At 48.6% G+C, this 23057-nt stretch overlaps 1 protein-coding gene across 2 annotated transcripts in view; it reads left to right on the forward strand.

Annotated features, from left to right (window-relative positions):
- TRANK1 (tetratricopeptide repeat and ankyrin repeat containing 1) overlaps positions 1–21456 on the forward strand; it is an 86255-nt gene extending 64799 nt beyond the window's left edge. For both annotated transcript variants that reach the window (XM_060022160.1, XM_069541142.1), the window contains 7 exons: positions 2193–2281; positions 4607–4710; positions 4816–4948; positions 11345–11490; positions 14689–17738; positions 18822–18920; positions 19953–21456. In XM_060022160.1, the coding sequence (XP_059878143.1) occupies positions 2193–2281; positions 4607–4710; positions 4816–4948; positions 11345–11490; positions 14689–17738; positions 18822–18920; positions 19953–20053 (3722 nt within the window). In that variant the 3' untranslated portion in view covers positions 20054–21456. The remainder of the gene's footprint in view (positions 1–2192; positions 2282–4606; positions 4711–4815; positions 4949–11344; positions 11491–14688; positions 17739–18821; positions 18921–19952) is intronic.
- Positions 21457–23057: the final 1601 nt, after the last annotated feature.

Below are 23057 nucleotides of genomic sequence, written 5' to 3' on the forward strand. Positions count from 1 at the left end.
AGAAGAAAATTGTTCTGTTTCTTGGGGGTTAGCTGTTGAGTTGGCTGCTCCAGGCCATGGTGCATTTCTCCAAAGATGGGGGAAAGCCCACGGCTCTGTGGCTGCAGAGAGGTTTGTTGGTTTCCTGAGCATTTTCCAGCCAGTTTTACGGAGACTGTTTCTGGTTACAGCCAATGGCTCAGTTGGGGACCAGGATTAGAAGCTCTATTCCTGGGACCTGACTGTGGTGCTATAATGTGAAAAGTCTAAGGCTTGGGGTTAACCTGGCTTCTCATTAGAACTTTCCACCTGTGCAGCCATGGGATTTAATTCAGCTAACACTTTCTCCCCCTGGGCCTCTACTAAAAGGAAAACGAGCGCGTTGACCTACCGTGGTGGTTCTTATTCCTCCCCGCAGCTCCGAGTCCTTTTATTCTCACAATATGTTCTGGCAACCCATTATAAGAGATCAAGATTGGCGATTTTTTTTAATTTAAAAATTCAAAATGAAAAAGGATTGCAATTAATATTATCTCTTGTTTGCATTAAGAATGCAAGGAAAAGTCCCGTCTTAATTGTGAGTTATGACTTGCACGTGGTAAAGTCTTTGAGGACATCTGTTCTCACTGTTCTGAGGAGCTGGGGACGAGTGTGGTGACTTTGCATTTGGGGGTGTCTTTAGCGCGGCACCAGTAGAGGTCACCGGCCAGATGCAGAGATACTGTGTGGGGCTTTGCTGTGGAAATAAGATGTCACCTGGACACTCACAGTGCACACAGCACCAGAACAAGATGCTGCAAAGTCAGCTTTGCACACAGTGCGTGCGGGGGGCTGCAAGGATTGGCATGTGTTTTTTTTGTTTTGTTTTGTTTTAATTATTTATTTATTTATGGATGTGTTGGGTCTTCGTTTCTGTGCGAGGGCTTTCTCCAGTTGTGGCAAGCGGGGGCCGCTCTTCATTGCGGTGCGCGGGCCTCTCACTACTGCGCCCTCTCTTGTTGCGGAGCACAGGCTCCAGACGCGCAGGCTCAGTAGTTGTGGCTCACGGGCCCAGTTGCTCCGCGGCAGGTGGGCTCTTCCCAGACCAGGGCTCGAACCTGTGTCGCCTGCGTTGGCAGGCAGATTCTCAACCACTGCGCCACCGGGGAAGCCCTGGCGTGTGTTTTTGCACCACCTAAACAAAGCTGGCCTGTCTGCCTGGCCCCTCTGGTTGACCTCTGTTGGCTGAGGGGACTCTGACCTTTCCGGCTCAGATTTGACTTCCGCGTCGTCCTGATATTCAGCCTTTTGTGTGTTTCGTGAAGCTGTGGCTCAGAATCCCCAGAGAGTGTCGCCTCCGCCCCCACCCCCACCACCGCTGGCGGTGCTCGGGGTCCTCGGCAAGGGGGGCCAGTGTAGTCACCGCCAGCTGCTGAGGCTGACAGACGGGACCAATAGCAGGTGGTGGCAGTGGTCAACGTCCGCCAACCAGAATGTGTCAGATCGCTTGAGGTGATGAGGGCAAAGTCTGCACATTTGGAAATACTGTCACTTTTCCCCTGCTAAGGCCCCGGCATGGGAGTTTGCCAAGAGCTACATGGCTTTGGGTTTTCAAGGAGGAACTGGAAATTGCTGTCTGTCTTCTAATTCGTATCCCTAGGAAGGGAAGGCAGACCAAAGTTCAAAAATCAAAGAGCATCTTTTCTCACCTCCACCTCCTTCTCCCAAAACCCACTACAACCTGGCTTGGTAAGCTACACTCTGCCTTACATGAATGCTAGACAGACAACGTAGGTGTGTTCGTTTGCTCAGGCCACCATAACAAATACCACAGACAGGGTGGCTTACACAACAGAAATTATTGTCTCAGTTCTGGAGCCTAGGAGTCTAAGATCAATAAAGCTGTCAGTGGTTTGATTTCTTCTGAGGCCTCTCTCCTTGGCTGTAGATGGCCTTTTCTCTGTGTGAGCCCCCTGTGTCTGTTCGTATGTGTTAATCTCCTCTTCTTATAAGGATGCCAGTCACATTGGATCAGGGCCCACCCATATGACCTCATTTGACCTTAATCACCTCTTTAAAGACCCTTGTCTCCAAATACAGTCACATTCCAAGCGACTGGGGGTTAGGACTTCAACACTTGAAATTTTGGGTGTAGGGGAACAAAATAGAGCCCATAACAGGTTTCAGTGAAGGGATCCCCAGAGAAGCAAACCCACGTTTCTCTTTCATTTTAGACCTCGACGATAGCATGTTTGTTAAAACCTCAACCCCTGCGGAGTGGATCACCCAAGGAGATTACTATGCTAAACACCAGTGCTGGAAGGTAAGGAGAGAGAGGTCTGGGTGACCTGTGGCCTCGTCAAGCCTCACCAGCAGGTTTCTCATCTCTGCATTTGTCACCAGGATGGGGAGGGGGTCAGGGTCATGGTACTTGTGCTGCTGCCCCTTCTGCGACATCAGGTCACCCGCCATGCAGAGATCTCCCTGTCCCGCTCCCCACCACCCCCATGCGGTCATGACAAGCCTTCCTTTTGGCCAAGTGCCAGCGTGTGATCATAGGAAGAGGAAGGGTCCTGGCCTCTGCCCGCTGAGGAATCCTTCTGTCGGAAGGGATGGGGAACAGGCTGCACTCCCGATGGGGGAAGCTGCAGAGTTGCTCCATAAGGGGGCTAGGATGGATACAGAGAGGGGTGAAGGCCTGTGGTCACCCCTGCCATCAGGTGTAAGGGAGGAGAAAACAGTTTGCACCGTTGTGTGTTTAGTCGTGTCGGGATAGTGTTTCCATAAATATGCAGCTGCAGAAGTTGACTGAGCCCTGCGCTGTATTCACTGCCCATCCCTGTTGTAATTGGCAAGGAATACTAAACACCTGACTGTTGTTATAAAACCAAGATTTTTTTTTTTTTCGGAGAGGGGATAGGGCAGGACAATGTGGGCAGCAGGTGTGGGTATGAAATTAGAAACCTATAAAGTCTTTCCCTTTCTCGCTTCAGAACACAGCTGGTGTTTATATGTATTGCCCGTGGATTTCCAATTCTTTATCCCTTGAAAGATACCTTTTGAATGTTTGAATCCAAAATCTTTTGAGGGGAGTAGCACAGATGAGAATGTTATAAAAAGCCCCCCCCTCACCTGACTTTATTTTGACTCTGCTAAAGGGCTTTGGGACTCAGGAAGTATGTTGTTTGGGGCTGCATGTCAGTAAGTGTCTCAGAACCACCGTACAAGTGGAAACCCTTGAGATCCATTCACTCAGCATATCCTGTGGAGCTGTGGGCCCAGCATTGCATTTAGGTCATGGGGATGTGACAGTGGGCAGGACAGGTATACAGAAAAGGGCACGGAGCCAGCAGTTTCCGATGTCACATGTGAATGACAAGCTGCCTCCAGAACCGCCTGTCCTAGACGGTGTGGCCAGCGAAGGCTGCTTTGAGTGGGAGCCTTGAGCTGGGACCTGTAGGGTACATGACGTTAAGCAGGCAGAGGAGGGATGGAAGAGCATTTCACTCGGAGGGAAGAGTGTGTGCAAAGGCCCTGTGGCAGAAAGGAGCATTTCGCGTGTCACAGGAATGAAAGGAGGCCCACGGGGCTGGGGAGGCTGGAACAGAGAGCCCGGGGGGAGAGATGCCATCCTGCCTGTGTTATCAGTAAGTGCCACTTAATCCTTCTCTTGCCCACACTGAGGCCTAATCCCTACATGCTGGGCAGAACATGAACTTTCTGCCCTGTAGTCCGTACTTGGAGACATGATGTCAGCAACTTTCTGCTGGTGGGGAGCAGGGAGCAGGCTGACTCCCCTGGGACACTTGTCTGCCCATCTTCTCTTTGCAGCGTACAGGTCTGCATGTGCCAAGGATCTGGTCAGTCATCTTCTGGGATGTGTTGGGACACCATCTCTGTCCCCGTTTCTACCATAATAGGTGCACTGCTGCTGCTCTGCCAACACTGCCCACTAGCCTTGGTTGTTACCAACTAGAGGGGACCTATGTTGAGCCCAGAAAAGCCACTGGGCAACCTTGGGCCAGTTTCTCCATGTCCTTGACTTGAGGTTGCTACCAAATAGTGTGGGAAGGATGAAACATCTCACACGCGGCTATTGAAGATCAGATGAGGGTGTTATTACGGTGACCTGTAAAAATATGTCTGATGTGCCTTTTCCATGGCTCCTAGGTGTTTCCAAAGGGAAGCTTTGAGTCCAAAGTGTTAGCTGGTAACACAATTAGGCTTTATCCTCTGGGGCTGCTTTTTCTTTTCTTTTTTAAAAATTTTTATTGGAGTATAATTGATGTACAGCGTTGTGTTAGTTTCAGGCGTACAGCACAGCGAATCAGTTATACATATATATCTATCCACTCTTTTTTAGATTCTTTTCCCACATAGGTCATTACAGAGTATTGAGTAGAGTTCCCTGTGCTATAAGTAGGTCCTTATTAGTTATATCTATTTTACATGTAGCAATGTGTATATGTCAGTCCCAATTGAGGCTGTTTTCTTTAGTGTTTCAGCACCTTCCTGCCCCTCCCTCACGGATTTGGCTGGGGTGAGACCCAGTGCTTTGTCCGTGAAAACATGGAATGTGTGCTTTAACTCTTGTTCCTGTGTCACCTCTGCGACCTTGCTGGAAACAGAAACCTTTGGTCTATTCCAGGTTGCAGCCAAGTGTTTCCAAAAGGGAGGTGCATTGGAAAAGGAGAAGCTGGCTCTGGCCCACAGCACCGCCCTGAACATGAAATCCAAGAAAGTCAGCCCCAAGTAAGAGCCTCGGGGGTCATTTCAGGTTTGCTCTGAGAGAGAGCTGCAGGTTCAATCTACTGGTATCACATTCCATGGAAACTCTGTTCTATTTCCCCCTCCCAGGGAAAAGCAGGTGGAATATTTGGAACTGGCCAAGACGTATCTGGAGTGCAAGGAGCCAAAGCTGTCCCTTAAGTGTCTGAGCTACGCCAAGGAGTTCCAGCTGTGTGCCCAGCTGTGCGAGAGGCTGGGAAAGGTACGTCTGGCCCACGGCTGCTCCTAGGAGAACTGGGCTCCGTGGGGCAGATGGAAAGGTGGCCCCCAGCCTCCGCCTGTGTCAGGAAGGGCTTCCGTCCTCCCAAGAGGGAGAGGCTGGCCCTGTCGACTCTGTGGGTGGCCCTTCTTCCTCCATCTGCTCGAACATTTAGATGGTTTCAGGGACTCTGTGTGTGTGTGTGTGTGTGTGTGTGTGTGTGTGTGTGTGTGTGTGTCCGTCCATGTCTGTGAATGTTTGCGACCCATTATTAACCACAGGGAGGCCAAATGTTCACATCAAAGGGAAGATGGGTTTAAGAATATTCCTGCCTTTTCTTTCTCCATGTTCAGTCTGGAGTCAGCCTGGGGGGACGGTCTGGCAGTTACATGGTGTTTTCTCTGTGTCCCAGCAATTACTCTAGATCTGCACTGACCAATCTGGCAGCCACTAGCCACATGTGGCTACTTAATTAAACATTTAGGTTAACTAAAATGTAATAAAGTCAGAAATTCACTTCTGCAGTCTGACGAGCCACATCTCAGGTGCGCGTTGTGATAGAACATTTCCATTATTCTAGAAGCGCTAGTGGACAGAGTTGCTGGTCCAGAGCACAGGGCTCACAGTGTGGTCTGCAGGCTGGCACAGGCCACAGACACTTATTATCTGTAACAAGATAAACTCCAAAGAGGAAAGTAGACAGAGATTTTTATGGCAATTTGGCATGGTTGTGACATCCGAGAGGTGATGATTTTCATAGTGATTCATTTTTCTTCTTTTTATTGAGATATAATTGATGTATATAATATCAAATTGGTTTTAGTTATACAGCATAATGATTCATTATATACATAAATTGCAAAATGATCACCGCAGTGTTTAGTTAATGTCCATCACAACACATAGTGATGATCTTTTTTCTTGTGATGAGAACATTTAAGATCATTTTCATTTACATGTGGAATCTAAAAAATAAAACCAATGAACAAAGATAACAAAACAGGAGCAGACTCACTGATAGAGAGGACATACCAGTGGTTACCAGAGAGGAGTGGAAGTAGGGGCAAAATAAGTGAAGAGGATTAAGAGGTACAAACTACCAGGTGTAAAATAAATAAGTACAGGATGTAATGTACCGCACAGGGAATATAGCCAGTATTTCATAATAACTTTGTATAGCGTGTAATCTATAAAAATATCAAATAACTGTGTTGTATACCTGAAACTAATATAATATTGTAAGTGAACTATACTTTGATAAAAAATAATAAAACAAAAATAAATAAAAATTTTAAAAGATCTACTTTCTTAGCAACTTTCAAATACACGCTACACTGTTATTAACTACAGTCACAATGCTGTACATAAAGCAGTTCATTTTTAAAATTTTAATTAAAAAAATTTTAAATTGAAGTATAGCTGATGTACAGTAATATGTAAGTTACAGGTGTACAATATAGTGGTTCACAATTTCTAAAGGTTATACTCCATTTATAGTTATTATAAAATATTGGCTATATTCCCCATGTTGTACAATATATCCTTGTAGCTTTTTAAAATATATATATATATACTTTTTAAATTTTATTATTTAATTTATTTATTTTTGGCTGCGTTAGGTCTTTGTTGCTGCCCGTGGGCCTTCTCTAGTTGCAGTGAGCGGGGGCTACTCTTCGTTGCGGTGCGCAGTCTTCTCATTGTGGTCGCTTCTCTTGTTGCAGAGCATAGGCTCTAGGCGCCTGGCCTTCAGCAGTTGTGGCACGAGGGCTCTAGAGCACAGGTTCAGTAGTTGTGGCGCACAGGCTTACTTGTTCCACAGCACGTGGGATCCTCCCAGACCAGGGCTCAAACCCGTGTCCCATGCATTGGCAGGCAGACTCTTAACCACTGCGCCACCAGGGAAGCCCCTATCCTTGAAGCTTATTTATTTATTTATTTATTTTGTGGTACACGGGCCTTTCACTGTTGTGGCCTCTCCCGTTGCGGAGCACAGGCTCCGGACGCACAGGCTCAGTGGCCATGGCTCACAGGCCTAGCCGCTCTGCAGCATGTGAGATCTTCCCGGACCGGGGCACGAACCCGTGTCCCCTGCATCGGCAGGCGGACTGAACCACTGCACCACCAGAGAAGCCCGAAGCTTATTTTTTACCTAATACTTTGTACCTCTTAATCTTCTACTTCTGTCTTGCCCCTCTCCCCCACTGGTAACCACTAGTTTGTTCTCTAAATCTGTGAGTCTCCTCCTTTTATGTTTTGTTCACTAGTTTGTTGTATTTTTTAGATTCCACATACAAGTGATATCATACTGTATTTGTCTTTCTCTGTCTGACTTTTTTCACTCAGCACAGTACTCTCCATCCATGTTACTGCAAATGGCTGAGCAGTATTCTTTTTTATGGCTGAGTAGTATTCCATTGTATATATGTACCACATCTTCTTTATCCATTCCTTTGCTGATGGACACTTAGGTTGCTTCCATATCTTGGCTATCATAAATAATACGAAGCAGTTCATTTTTACCGTATCCGTTGTGGTGGGTTGGATGTGGAACCATCTGGTCCTCACCACGGATGCTGCTGTAGGGTTCCCGGCTGCAGCTACTGCATTTCCTCCTGCGTCAGGTGTTATGACCGTCCAGTAGGGAGGGGGCTGTTCATGTCTGTATGTGAACTGGAGGAACTCCTGGACCCTCAGAGCACCCTGGGCATTGGGCTGGGTGGAGGTGGGACCTCCTGGGAAGTTTGAAGTGTGGCCCCAAGTCAGTGTCAGAGAAGATAAGGCCGTCCCAAAGCTGCCCTCCCTGCCCCATGTTTAGTATGGGACGTGACTAGTTAGCATGTGGGAGAAGGGGGTGGAATGGGGATTTCAGCGTGTGAAGGAAGTTTGGGTCATAAGATTCCAGGAACTAAAATGGTTTCTGAACTCTCCATGTTCCTTTGTCCCCTGGCCTCCATCTCCAAGGCACCCCCTTGGGCCCTAAGCAGTGACAGCAACAGGGGACAGGCCTGAACCTGTTGCTTTCCCCTCTTTGCCTGACAGTGCCCATCCCGGCTAAGCCAGAGCCCCTTTCCTTGTCTGCTCACCTTGCCTCCCCGAGGCCCGCCGAGCTCCACCTCTGAAAGCGGGGTGGGGCCCAGCAGGCCAGATGTCCGGCCGCGTTCCCTTCTCCAGGACCTCAGAGCCTTCAGGATATGGAGGCCGCCCTGGTCCTGGAGACACAGGCTGCTGGCCTTCCTCACGTCCCCAGGGTTGACCACCGGTGCCAGCTCCTTCCGCCTTCTCTTGCCAGCACATTCCAGTAGCTCTGAGCCCCAGCTGGGGAGGAGTCTGGTCCCTTTCTTTGCTCAGGCCCCTCCCTGGCAGGATTTTCGACCCTCAGACGCATCAGACCTCTTGTGGTCATCCCACCAAACTAGCCAGCATGATTCAAGTTGACCACCCTTTGCAAAATCCTTAGGCCACACCGCCTCCCTGTTCACAGTCCCCAGACGTGTGCTGACCCTGGGGAGAAGGGTTTGTGAAGTGGCTGTGGGAGCAGAAGTTTTCCTTTCAGGGATTCCTCTGCCTTGCCTGCTTCCTGCCTCTCCAGAGGTCAACACTGGTTTCCCTGGAAACCTCTCAGGGCCCTTGCTCTGGGCGGCAGGAGCCCAGAGACCCGGGGTGGGGGGGCCTGCTTAGAGCCAGCCCTCCTCTCTCTCGACCCAGTTGGGTGCACGCTTGCACCTAAGGGGGCCTGCGTTCACCCTGGGGGTTTTCTTCTGAGTAGTCAGCCTTGTCAAGGAGAGGTAAAGGTGGCTAGGTGTTATGGTTATGGGGTTTGATTGATGTGGGGCAATGGGTCTAGTAGCTCCCTGGTCTGTGAGGTCTCTGGACATAGAAGAACCTCACACCTGGATCTTGTTCGTATTTTGGCATTTCGTGTAGCTTGTCTCGTTAAATAAAACCCAGCTGAGATTTATTAGAGAGTCTGGCATATGCATTTTGTTTTGTTCCATTTTGATTCTGTTTTCTCTTTGGATGTCAGGTGCAGCCAGTCGAGTTAGGAAATGAAATATTCAACAAATAGGTAGCCCCCCGCTGCCCCCCGCAGTGTGTACCAGGCACTGTGGGCGCGTGGCAACCAACAGGCAGCAGAGCAGGGGCCTCTGCCTTTGTAGTTTTCCTTTCTAGTGTGGGAGAGAGGTGACAGAGCCAATAGGACAGAAGATGTCAGCGGGGATGAGGGCTGGGGGAGGGGAGAGGGGGTGTCAAGCGTTGCTGTTTTAGGTGCAGGCGGGGTCAGGGAGCTGACTTCTGCAGGAAGACCACGAGAACAGCTGCCTCCGGAGGACATGGCAGATAAAAGCCCCCAAGGTGGGAGCGTACGGGCGAGTTTGAAAACAGCAAGGAAGCCAGTTTGGCCAAAGCAGAGTGAGTGGGGTCGAACTGGTAAAATGAGCCAGAGAGTGTGGCAGAAACAAATCAGGTAGGACCTTGTGGTCCATGGTAGGGACTGGATTTGTTCCGGGGTGAGGGGGAGCCAGTGGAAGGTTTTGATTGGAGGGGTGACATGAAACGAATTATTGGGATGCTCTGTGGAGAGCTCTGTAGGCAGCAAAAGTAGAAGCGGAAAGGCCAGTTCGGAGGGGTGAACAGTGGCTTAGGCTGAGATGCTACGGCTTGGATTGCCTCCATGGTGGTGGAGGGGCTAGGAAGGGGTCCTGTCTGGGAAATGTTGGGAGAGCCAAGCCAACGCGATTAACTGATAAGCTGGGCAGGAAACGTGAGAGGAAGAGGAGTGGAATATACGCTTCTGTTCACGTAAAGCCACCATCGTTTTATATTCTTCATCCGCTTCCTCCTCATGGCCATTTCCATTCTCTTCTCATTGGCTGCCATTCCAATGCAGTTAATATATGTCCCCATCCACGTGCATAACCGAAGAATAAATAGTATTGTATTCTCTGTACATATTTGTTTTAAGCTTATCTAAATAGCATCTTGTTCTGTTTGCTACTTTTTCCACCCTCGGCTATGGTGTTAAGGCCCAGCCAGGTGTCTGACCACTGTTCGTATTCCAGAATGGGCATCCAGTGCGTTTGACTTACCCATTTCCCTCGTGGTGAACATCCAAGTCGCCACCAACTCCCAGCTGCCACACACAAGTATTATGACACAGCGCATCCCCTTCCAGTGCTGTGAACTGCTAGGAGTGGTTTTGCTGACCCCAGGGGGCGCATGTGTTTAATTTCACCAAGTGAAAGTTGAAAGCCACTTTGCTTTCCAGAGCAGCTGTACCACTCCGTGCATGAGGGGTCCTTGTGCCTCATATCCATGACCACGTTCAGAGGGTTCTGATTTTCTAATTTTTGCAGACCTCATGGATGTATCTCACTGTGGCTTTAATTTACGTTTCTCTGGTTATTAGCAAGGTTGAGCATCTTCATTTATTTGTTAGTCATTTAAGTTCCCCCCACTGCAGACTGCCAGTTCATACCCTTTGCCTAGTTTTCTGGAAGGTCTTTTTCTTGTGTTTGCAGGAATCCGTTTTGTGTTCTAGACCTGTCCACTCTAGTACAGTAGCCAGTGGCCACATGTGGCAATTTATAATAACATTAACTAAATGAAATCAAAAATACAGTTCCTCGGTTACACTATCCACACGTTTCCTGTGCTCACTGTTCCCACGTGGCTAGTGGCTACCGTATTGGCTAGATAGATACAGAACATTTCCATCTTCACAGAAGGCTCTGTCTGACAGTGCTGGGCTAGATGTTAATGTTTGTCTTCTCTATGTTAACTTTATTTGATGTGCTCTTTGTTGAACAGTTTTGATGTATAGCTGACCCTTGAACAGTGCAGGTATTGGGGCACTGACCCTTCATGCAGCTGAAAATCCACATATAATTTATAGTTGTCCCTCCATATCCGAGGTTCCTCTGTACCCTTGGTTTCATATCAGGAATTCAACCAACTGCAGACCATATCACACTGTAGTATTTATTGTCAAAAAACATCCTTGCATAAGTGGACCCATGCAGGTCAAACCTGTGTTGTTCAAGGGTCAACTGTAATCAAATCCATCAATTTCTCCCCCAAAGTTCATGTGTTTTGAGTTTTGTTGAAGACTTTCTTTACCTCAAGGTCACAAAGATATTCTCATACATTCTCCTCCAATAGCTTTCTCACTTAGACCTTTAACCCATCTGGAGCTTCCATCTGTGTATGGTGTGAGGTTGGGATTTCACTTTATTTTTCTCCCTATAAAGCAGTAGTTTTCCTAAATTACCTATGTTTTAGTGTTTTTCACTAGATTCTAATAAATCGCAGACATCCTCTTTATTATTCATGGTGTTGGTTTACTTTTAAGATGAAAAGTTATATTATAAATACTCTGAGTAAAATTTTACTCTGTCCTAGATAAGAGATGCCGCCTCCTTCTATAAGCGAAGCCAGTGCTACAAAGATGCTTTCAGATGCTTTGAGCAGATTCAGGAATTTGATCTAGCCCTCAAAATGTACTGCCAAGAGGAACTTTTTGAAGAAGCTGCTGTGGCAGTGGAAAAGTAAGTGGTTTTATTCTCTTCCTTTCTCCGCCAGATACCCCCAAGCCCTGCCCTCCTGTTGCTCCTTGAGTAGGTGTTGTCTTGCTCTTCTGAAGTGACTTGACCAAGTCACCCTCCTTCCACTTGGGTGGTGACCTCCGTGCTGAGTCAAGAACTCCTTGAATACAGCGTCCTGGGGAGAGAGGGCAGAAGAAGATGAAGGATGCGTTACGAGTGTCTATAACATGCCCAGCAATTTCGTGCTTAATGATAGTTCTGTCCTCTCCACCTTTACCTGCTGAGTTGACAATTTCACTGATGTGTGGATGGATAGAGGTCAGAGTACTAGTGGGCGGTCAGGATTCTGCTTCATCATGGTTTACTGGCAGATGCCCAGCCAGGCCCTGATACATATGTGTATGATACGTATATACACATGCCCTCAGTTGTAGGACACACAAGTTTCATACATGGCCCGGTAGAGCCTCCTTGAGCCTTCAGCCTAACTGATGTTCCAAAGGTGAAGTGCAGATGGGTGGGGTTAATGGATGACAAGGAATCTAGAAACAGCATGTGGTTGATGCCTGTCGGAGGTCTTCCTGGTGGAGTGTAACAGCTAGAATTGTAGAGTCTGCTGTTCTGTATTTCTGCTCAACAGCTCCTGGAAAAGTAGGCTGTGGCTTAGTTCTGTATTTTCTTTGCTTTCTACCAAATTATACATGTGACAAAATGAACATGATTGACCAGGTGTTTGAAGTTTATATTAAAGTTAGCATTTATTAAAGTATATCATATATTTTTAAAAAGCACGTAATTTTCACAAAGTAAATACACCTGTGTAACCAACACCTAGATAAAGAAATTGAGTTTTATTTTTGGAAATGGAAAAGAAGGTGTCCAGTGTCAAGGTTGGTAATTGAGCATATTCCTTTATCCAGGTCTTTGGTTCCATTATGTGGAAGATATACACAGTGTGTATGTATTAGTCAGCTCAGGCTGCCATAATGAAATGCCATAGATCGGGTGGCTTAAACAACAGAAATTTATTTTATTTTCTCACAGTTTTGGAGGTTAGAAGTCCACGATCAAGGCTCCAGTCAATTGGATTACTGGTGGGAGCTCTCTTCCTGGCTTGCAGACAGCTGCCTTCTTGCTATGTCCTCACGTGGACTTCCCCTGGTGTTTAAGCATGGAGGGAGAGAGAGATTGTGGGCGACAGAGAGCTCCCTCTCTGGTGTCTCTTCTTTTTTTGTTTTTTCTTTTCTTTTTTCTTGTTTGGCCACATTGCGCGGCTTGTGAGATCTTAGTTCCCCGACCAGGGATTGAACCCGGGCCTTGGCAGTGAAAGCACAGAGTCCTAACCACTGGACCACCAGGGAATTCCCTGGTGTCTCTTCTTATTAGGACACTAATCCTATTAGATCAAGGCTCTACCCTTATGACCTCATTTAACCTTAATTACTCCCTTAGAAGCCTCATCTCCAAATACAACCACACTAAGGGTTAGGGCTTCAACATATGAATTTTAGGGGACACAAACTGTCATCCGTAACAGGGTGCCCCCTGTGACATTGATTGGGTGCTGTGTACGCTGAGTAATCAACCAGGCCAATTCCCTTGTGAGGCCATATGACAAAACCACCTGAGAGGGTTTTATTGTACTTTCAATTATTTAGTTAATCTGTTCTCACTTTTCCAGGAGAGCATTGAATAATCATAGATTTTCCCCAGAAACATTTTTTTGGGGTCTCTCATTATTTTGTTTATCTTTATCAGCTTTCCTGAGGTATTCAACTGACTCTTTTTAATGATATGTTGAGTTGAGATCTAATGTCATCAGTACTAATTGGAGCCTCACACTTGATTTTTCTGTGTCTTTTGAATTCTCTATATAGTGTATGTAGAATTCAATTGCTAACTGGCCTGACTCAAAACGTAATGAGGACATTTTAGATTTGAAAAGAAAATACCTAAGTAAATTTTCTTAGTTTAAGATTTTTTTTTTAACATCTTTATTGGGGTATAATTGCTTTACAATGGTGTGTTAGTTTCTGCTTTATAACAAAGTGAATCAGTTATACATATACATATGTTCCCATATGTAGTTTAAGATTTTTTTTTCCTTTGGCCATGCTGCGTGACATGAGGAAAATCTTAGTTCTCTGACCAGGGATCGAACCCAGGCCCCCTGCAGTGGAAGCATGGAGTCTTAACCACTGGACCACCAGGGAGGTCCCAAAAAATTTTTAAACTTGCTGTAAATACCCCCTACTCCATCAGCCAAAATTCACAAGAGAGGCTAATCCTCAGTTACACCCCTTCACAGAGGGCCTGTTATACGAAGGGATCTGATATTTGTGAGATGACCCTGGGGCAGCAGGAGGTCCCTGGGCACCTCTCTGGTTGTGAGGAAATGTGTTTTGTCTCCTGTGAGAGTTCAAAAGTAAGCATGTTTCATTGGATTGGCCCAATGCCTTGAAAATTCATATGTGGGGTATACTCACTTGGATCAGCAGAGTCAAGAGGAGCTTGACTTTGGTGACTTCGGGGCTTCATTCATCTCACACTAACTCAACCGCTTACATTCCTGGCAAAAGAGAAAAGTCACGGGTTGGTTAATAAGAGGAAGATTGATGTAATGGCTGGTGTGTCTGCAGCCCCCATCTCCACTCTTTCTCATTAATCAGGTATCAGACTCAACAGGGTTGTGAACCCAAAGTGATTAGCAAGCTTTTATGCAAGTTTAAGGGATTTTTTTCAAGGATGATTTTGGCTATGCATAATTTCTGCCTTACAGATTGACTTTCCAACATAATTGTTACTTGCCTAGGTTGCAACTCCACTATATTTCTTTTTTTTCTTTTTTGTTTATTTTTTCTTTTTTTGTTTTTTATTCTTTTTTTGGCTTTTGGGAGGGGTTTGTTCTTTTGTGTGTGTGTTTCTTTTTTGTGTTTTTTTTTTAGTATTTTTTCTTTTTCTGCAACTCCACTATATTTCATTAATTAAGCATACTATTGCTTGGTTCCTTCGAGGAATAAAGAATTAATTTTATCAGTGTAAAATGAAGCCTTGATAAAGATGCTGGATAACTTTAGGTCCTATTCTGCAGGTCCTATCTACAAGTGGTCATTTTATGATGAGTTGTTCTGTGCTGCATTTTGTAAAGTTTCTGCTGGGTGGTACTGAGTTGACATTGGTGTTGTCTGTCTGTCATTGCAGGTATGAAGAAATGCTAAGGGCCAAGACCCATCCCATTCCCAAGCTCTCCTATTCAGCCAGCCAGTTTTACTTGGAAGCTGCAGCCAAGTACCTGAGCACGAATAAGATAAAGGAGATGATGACTGTGCTCTCAAAGCTCGACACGGAAGACCAGCTGGTGTTTCTGAAGTCTCGGAAGCGGCTTGCAGAGGCTGCCGACCTGCTCAACAGGGAAGGTCGGAGGGAAGAGGCCGCCCTGCTGATGAAGCAACATGGCTGCTTCTTAGAGGCTGCCAGGCTCACCGCCGACAAGGACTTCCAGGCCTCATGTCTGCTGGCAGCCGCCCGCCTCAACATGGCCAGGGATTCCGATGTCGACCATACCAAGGCCATCCTCAGAGAAGCCCTGGACCTCTGCCATCAGACCAGTCAGGCGTCCGGCATCGCCGAGGCCCACTTCCTGCAGGGGGTGATCCTGAGAGACTTTCCAAAGCTCAAGGACGCCTTCCTGATGTTTGACACCCTCAACCACTCGGCAGGGGCAGTGGAGGCGCTCTACGAAGCCACCAGCCGCTGTGAGGCCCAGCCCGAGGATGTCCTGGCCCTGGCTCCGGCGGGCCTGGAGGTCCTTCTCAGTCTGGTCAGGGCCCTCAAAAGAGTGACCAACAACGCCGAGAAGGAGATGGTCAAGTCTTGCTTTGAGTTTTTTGGGATTTCGCAGGTGGATGCCAAGTACTGCCAGATAGCTCAGAACAACCCCGGACACATATCAAGAATCATTTCTGACCTGGATTTGAACTTGAGAGAGAAGAAGACGAAAGAGCATTTCTTGATAATGACGGACCAGGTGAAATTAGCCTTAAACAAACACCTTCTGAGCAGGCTATGTCAGATCACACGGAGCCTGCTTGGGAAGACCTACCTGGGCGTCTGCACGAGGTTTATCGTGGGCTTAAAATGCGAGGATGAACACTGTGAAGATTTCCACAGGCCTTTGCGGCGTCATGAGGCCAAGTGTTTGGTTCAGACAAAAATACACCTGGTGGCGATTAGCGGATTGCTTTTGGAAGCCAAAAAAGTATTCCCTAAAGTCTTAGCTGAAGAACTTGAAGAAATCGATTATATTTTGTCTCCGGATAAATATGGCCTTTGCAAATCCCTGCTGAATGTCCTCTTCCCTAAGCATTTCCATCAGAGAGTATTGTCAGAAAACCCCATGGCATGCAAAGAAGTCCTGAAACCACGTTACAGATCCTTCTGGTCCTACAGGTCTGCCCTGAAAGAGTACATCCATGTCCTATTTCAAAACGAAAGGGCTCGAAGCCGCCGGGAGTCCACAGACCTGTGGCTGAGCGCCATGCAAGCTTTCCTTCTCTCTTCTAGCTACCCTGATGAGCTTGAAAAGCTGCTCCACCAGGAGGAGGACCAGTACAACCGGGAACTCAAAGCCCTCCAGGCTGAAAAAGAGGGAAGGAGCACGGGGAGAAGCAGCAGGATGAAAGGAATAGAAGGGAAATTTGGCATGCTGACGCCCAACAAGGATGATGAGAGCGTGGAGAAGACCCACCTGTGCTTCATCCGGCTGCTGGAGGATTCCATCCACCAGTTCTACGTGTGCAGGAACCCAGAAGACTACAAGAGGCGCTTTTTCCGTTTCATGAACGTCCTTGTCAAGAGGTGCAAAGAGCCACTCATCCCCAGCATTGGGAACACGGTGGCCCTGCTGGAGTTCCAGTTCATCCACTGTGGGGCGGTTCTGGCCCGCCTCTGGAAGAACGCCATCCTGTGCCTCCCTAAGAGCTACATCGCACTGTTGCACTACTGGGAGTTCCTGTTCAGCAAGAAGGACCGGGAGCCTGGAGATGTGTTCGCCATCATTCAGGAATACAGACCCAAGGATGTGACCAGAGCCATTCGGAATTTCCAGTTCCACCTGTCCTACCTCGTCAAGGTGCTCTGCGGCCACGAGAACAAGAACTTCAATGTCCTGCTCGATGCCTTCAGTGAAATTGACTACCTGGTGTCCGGGGAGGCAGAGCGGACCCTGGTGCTGTGCTTGGTGATGCTTGTGAACACTGAGGGGGTGCTGCAGCTGTCATGCAAGCCTCTTCTGTCAAGCCACTTCCAGGAGATCAAGGCCAGGCTGCAGCTGATGAGCAGGGACTTCCCGGGCCAGGTCCCCGAGAGGCTCCTCAGAGCAGTGAATCGGGTGCAGCTGGCGGTCAACGTGAAGTCTGTGGTGGAGGCGCTGCAGGACCTGCTCTTTGAGCGGGATGAAGAATACCTGATGGACTGCCACTGGCAGTGGGACAGCGGGCACACCAAAGGGACCACTGTCCGAGGCCTCTACCACGAGGAGGTCAGACTGAACCGCCTGTTCTCCGAGGACCCCATGGGCTACTTTGTCGAACCCGAGTGCGAGGTAGGTCAGGACGAGATGGAGGAGCTGGCCTTGGAAGACCGGGACCACCTCCTTGCCACCATCCTGTCGCAGAAGCAGTGGAAGGCCTCCATCCAGCGGAAGCTGCGGAGGGCGTACCTGGTGGTGTCCCTGTGCATCAGCTGGAGGAGGAGGGTGGGGGCCCAGGCCGAGCACTTCAGGGAGGAGGGCAGGGAACCTGGGGCTGGGAGCTTCAAAAAGGCCGATGTGGACAGGACCCAGTGTGACCTGTGTGGGGTGAAGTTCACCCGTGGGCCCGAGAACTATTTCGGCTCTGATCAGGCATTTGAGGGAGCGGCTCCTGAGGCTGTGGCCCTTTCCGGGGCCGAGCTGGAAGACGAGCAAGGTCGGGAGAGGAGCAGTGAGTCTTACGAGCAGCACATCCGCCTGCAAAGCCACCAGAGGCAGCAAGCGGCCTACCAGAAGTACTCAGACTTTTTCCACAAGAAGGTGGACCCGGCTATTGATGAAGGCAAGCTGGTGGTGCAGGACATGGAGCAGAACGTGTGGGTCCGCAGCCACCTGGGCTCCAAAGAGCACAGCCACATGTTGCAGAGGAAGGTCCAGGAGAACATCAAGAAGGTCTCGGACATGGTGGAGGATCTCTACAGGCGGAAGGCCTGGGCTGGTGGTAAGGGCCCTCAGAAGTGGGGCGCAGATGGTGTCAGAACCTGGGCTTTGAGAACACATGTCCGACTCCAGTCCTTTGTAGTGATGTCTGACCTGGGGATGATGGAATCTTGGCATTAGCAGAAATACAAGTGAGGACCATGCGTTCTCCAATTACAGCAAAGCCCCATTGTTTGGACCACCCCTCCCACAGTTAACAATGTGTCATCATCTTGGGTCAGGATGGTTTCCCCTGGCACAACAGACAAGAAAAATGTTTGCTAACCAATTCTATGTAGAGCATAGAGGGGGAATGTTTCAAATCTTGAGGAAACTTTTTTTTTTTTTTTTTTTTTGTGGTACGCGGGCCCCTCACCGCTGTGGCCTCTCCCGTTGTGGAGCACAGGCTCCGGACGCACAGGCTCAGTGGCCATGGCTCACGGGCCTAGCCGCTCCGCGGCATGTGGGATCCCCCCGGACCAGCTCACGAACCTGCGTCCCCTGCATCGGCAGGCGGACTCTCAACCACGGCGCCACCAGGGGAGCCCTTGAGGAAACTCTTTAAACGTCCCCTGATTCATTCATTCAGTGATTGTTTCTTGAGCACCTACTATGTGCTGAACTTTTGACTAAGATCTAGAGGTACGTAGCTGGTCTCTTCTTTTAGCAGGGTCCTCACATCATACCCAGTCTGAGCCTTTAATAAGAATTCTTATGTGGTCTGTGAATCATATTTCCTCTGACATCCTTATTAGCTACATCTTAGCAATGCTGAGTGGAAGTTATGTATAAAATCAGTGAAATTCCATATTTTTAAATCATTCTAGAATTCAGACACTCTGGTTTAAGATAATCACAGTTTGAACAAAAGCTTCCTCGAAAGGCTTGCTACTGGCAGTGTCTCCAGACGGGCAGGACTGGTAATCAGGCTGGCATCTACTTGTGGTTTCTGCTCCTGGTGGCAGACCAGTGGCCTTATGCTGCCCCTCTCCACAGGGGAAGCAGAGACGAGCTCCCAGGAGCTGGGGGCTTTGGCTCTAGTACTGAGTGTCCTGGTCCCTACAGCCGCCCTTTCACTCAGAGCTCTCGTTCTTTGGTTCACTAGCGGAGGAGGTCATGGCTCGGCTGATCAACGTCCTGATCCCGTCCGCCAGGGATGCGCGGGAGTGGCTGAGGAAAACAGAGCTGCGCTTGAAGGAAGAAGGTGAGGAGTCCTTCACCCCAGGGTGAGGCTCTGGGTCTTGTGGTCCTTGATTCTGCTGGCTCCCAGGTCAGTCTGAAGTAGGGCCGCCTGTGATGTGAGCAGTCACTGCCCCCAGTGACTCAGGTCAATAGTGATAGAGTGGCTGGGTTCCCCCATCTGACTGTGAGGGCTGTTATTCAGGGCTTGTGCCAGTTGCTTTTCCAAAAACGTTTGCCACTCATGAGCTGTTATCAGTGATGCTCTGTCACTACTCCCATGGTGGGCAAAGTGTTGCAAAGCCATCCCTAGATAAATGTTTGCCTGTGCAAACCATTCATGTAAGCCCATGAATATGTATTGAGTGTCTAGAATGTATCAGTACTGTTCTGGGCTTGGGGATATAAAACAAATTTGTGAACAAAACACATAAAATCATTGGGGAAACTTGCATACATCTTCCTTCAGAGGGTTTAAGGCTGGTGTATAGTGAGTTGGGTTTCTTTCTCGACAGTCAGCCTTATCTTGCCGAGTTCTATTTGATCTGGAAAGTCTCCCCCTCTTGGGGAGACCTTATTTCTTCTTCCTCCCAGTATCTCACCTGCCCCAGATTGCCCTTCTGTGGGTCCTCATAATCCAGAGGCTGCTGGAAAATCCAGACCCCCGAGCTGGGGAAAACTGGAAAGGACTTGACACACATGTCTGTGCCAATAAAAAGTCTTTAGATTATAGTCACTTCTGGCGCCATGACTTTTGTGATTGTTTCAAACAGGAGAATATAACTGGGATACCAGCTCAAGGCTGAGGTTGATTTTAGGCTTTGTCTGACAGATTTTTCGTTTAAAGGGCCTCTAAAATAAGGCCAGAGGAACTAGCCTGTAAAAGAACATTCTGGAGAAGGGTGTTTACTTTGGCTCTGCCTGGTTTTTTTTTTTTCTTTAATTTAAAACAACGATTACAGAGACATCAGGTTTTACTAGGATGTTATATGTTGCAGTAGAGTGAAAAAGATCACCATTCTGCACTTCATTTCTGTTTTCTTTGCTTTTTAAACAGGTGTCGTTCAAGAAGATGATTACGAAAATGAAGTGGAAGACTTTGGTGAGCTCCGTCCCAGAAGGCGTTTTCGGAAATGTGCAAAGTGGAGAAAGTTGTAACGTCCACCCGGCTGCTGCTTCCTAAACCTTCAGGACGTTCCATCCTGACTTAGAATCCCGAGTGCCGGGGCGGATGAGGAGAAGAATATACGTTAGCATAAGAAGTGGCGGGAGGGGTCTGACAATGCCTTTGCTTTTCATTCTTGTCATTTCTCTCTCTGTGGTGGCTCAGGGTCTGACTGCTCCCTCAGAGCAGGGGCCTCTTAAGTGTTTTCCAAGTTCAAGTCCAGCAGTACTGGGTCCCCCTAAAAGAGGCTCAGGCGAGAGGAGTCATAGCTGGAGGGAACATTGGGATCCACCCCCTGAGGCCCCCGGGTTCTCTGGCTCATGATCACCATGACACTGGTCAGTAAGTAGCAGGGACATCCCTCACCTCAGAGTTACCACTGCCCTGGCCCGGGAACACTGCCCCCGGATCCTCTCATCTCTGTTCATGCTGCTGGCCACCCCCGACCCCAGGCCACACTCTGGTCATCTCTGAGCCCACCTGTGGCTTAATTCCTTCTGTTATATATGTTAGCCTTTTCTCTCGGTGGCAACGTTTCTGCCTGCCTTCCCCCCATTGTTTGAGACCATCCTCAGCTGCCCGTGCAAGTCGCAATTAGACTACCTCAGAACGTAGTCAAGAATTCCCCATTGTCTTCTGGGCGGCCAGCCTCAAGACCAGCCCCCTAGAATGAAAGGCTGGGGGATGTTGCCGGGAGTTCCCAGCCTGTCTCTCCAAGGTTGTCCCAACTCTACCTTGGCTCTGGTGCAGACGTTCCAAACAGTGTTTTGTATGTAGCCCTCTACGTCTGGTTTCCTTGGGTCTCCCTGGCAAGTTAGCTGTCCTAGCTTAGCTTGACGTCCCGATGAGTTTTCCCCCACTGAGCTCTCCACGGGAGCACCAGGACCTGCAGAGCTGGAGGTTGGGGACGGATAGAGGAGAAGCCAGCCTTGTGGTGCCCATCCAATAGGATTTGGCCATGAATCACTGCCCTGTGGCCAGCAGGTCTGGGAAGAAGAAGGGGCCGTGGGCCTGTTTGCAGGAGGCCGTGGCTGCCCACTGAGCCTTCGGTATGTCCCTTTCTGGAAGCTCTTCCACCTCTCTCATGGTCACTTCCCTCCCTGTCCCCCACCCTTCAGCCCGGCCTGGTGCCAGAGGTCAGGCTCACACGGGTCCGTCGTTGTTTCATCGTCACCACAGAACCAGCCTTCTCCCCATGCTGCTGCTGCTTGGGCTACTCTTTGTTTTTTTCTTCATTGTCTTTCTAAATGACTCTGTTTCCTTGAAATGTATGGTATCTAATTTTTATTAGTTTATAGTTCTAATTTTTATTCCAGGTGTTTTTATAAACTTTACTTGCCAGGAAAAAAAAAAACAATCAAATCTTGCTGTATTATCACATTTTTATAAAGTTAAATCATTTCTCTTACGTTTCTCTCCACTTGTTTATTTCTCATCTCTACTTCGAGAGTAAAGGGGTAAATCGTGGAGCAGATTCTTCCTGGTCAGCTGGTGAACAGAAGCTTGCCGTGTCTTCCGAAACTGAGAAATCCAGGGGCCCACAGCTGCAGCTGACTGCACCATCTCTTGAGGGCCTGCCTGTGTAAATTCTTTCCCTTTGGGTGTTTCCAAGCAGGCAGGGTGTGGACTGGAAGGGGTTTTGTCCGTGCCCCATAACAAGAACATTTCTCTTGGAGACGGGAGACCTGGAATTGAATCCTGGTCCTGCCCCAAGGAGCTGTATAGCCTGGGACAAGTCAGACCCGGTCCACACTCGCTGAGGGCTAGAATGCGGAACCACCCCCGAGGGACAGGGGATCTGGTGTGGCAGGTTTGGGGCACAATATTTAATAACAACACAGCATTGTGCCTCTTGTGCTGGTCATTTCTCCTCACGCATCTGTCTCTTTCAGGGTTTTTTCAAGATGGGAATCTGGCATCCATGGGTTCTCCAGCCATGACACCATCTTAATCTCAATGCCTAACCCCTCTCTCTCTCTCTCTCTCTCTCTCTCTCTCTCTCTCTCTCTCTCTCTCACACACACACACACACACACACACTCACTCACTCACTCACTCACTCACTCACTCACTCATTTCTCCCTGGCCGTCTCCAGCAGGCTGACTCAGGGTCTGAGTTGCCTGCAGTGTATTCCCACATCGATACCATGTAGTTGCCAGAAATCCACCCCTGGGTCGCCCTTAAGTTCCTGATCCAGAGGATGGGTAAATCAACACAGCAGGTAACGTTGCTCTCCCTCTGCCACAAGTATCTTTCCTCAGCCCTGAGACTGTCTTTGTCCGATCCTGTCCCTCTAAACGTGCTTCGGAGATTCTGCCTGTAGAGTGCAAGGCAGGTGGGGACACCAGGAGCCATCTCCCCACCCAGCAGCCCCCCGTAGCAGCCGAGAGGTCGAACGTCCATGGGGGGGTCTCCCTGTTGAACTTGACAGACCCGCCCACCTTACCACAGCAGAGACAGCAGGCCTGCCAACAGCAGTATAGAGCTGAGCCTCACTCCCACCCGCCGCCCAGAAAAACTTGTCTCCTCGCCTGCTAAGGGGGAGGGAAAGCCATCAGCCAGGTACTGGGTGTTCTTTAGGTGGGTTGTTGTTGACAGACCTGCCTCCCGGTTCTGCAGAATCCTAACTGTACTCAGAATCCTATGTTCTCTGCTTAAGACACAGCATCTCACCCTCCTCAGTGGTGATGTGACCTGAGCATCTGCTAGGACCTTGGTGGGGGGATGGGCTGCACTAAAAGGAGAACTGTCATCACGGGATCTTGGAAGTGAGCCATTAAAATAGAAATTTGGCTTCTTTTACTGGCCATGGGCGTTCAGAGACGTTATTTAAAATCTCTGAGCCCATTTAGGCATTTATAAAATGGAAATAATGACACAAACTTGGAGCTTGCGTGTAATTACATTATCTTCCCTCCTCCCCTGCCTCCCTTCCCTAGTGGGACCAAGAATTCAAAAAAGATTCCAGGCAACTATTTCCAGGGCAGGGAGGGGTG

The sequence above is a fragment of the Delphinus delphis genome, chromosome 10 (assembly GCF_949987515.2).
Source record: "Delphinus delphis chromosome 10, mDelDel1.2, whole genome shotgun sequence".
NCBI classification, from domain to species: domain Eukaryota; kingdom Metazoa; phylum Chordata; class Mammalia; order Artiodactyla; family Delphinidae; genus Delphinus; species Delphinus delphis.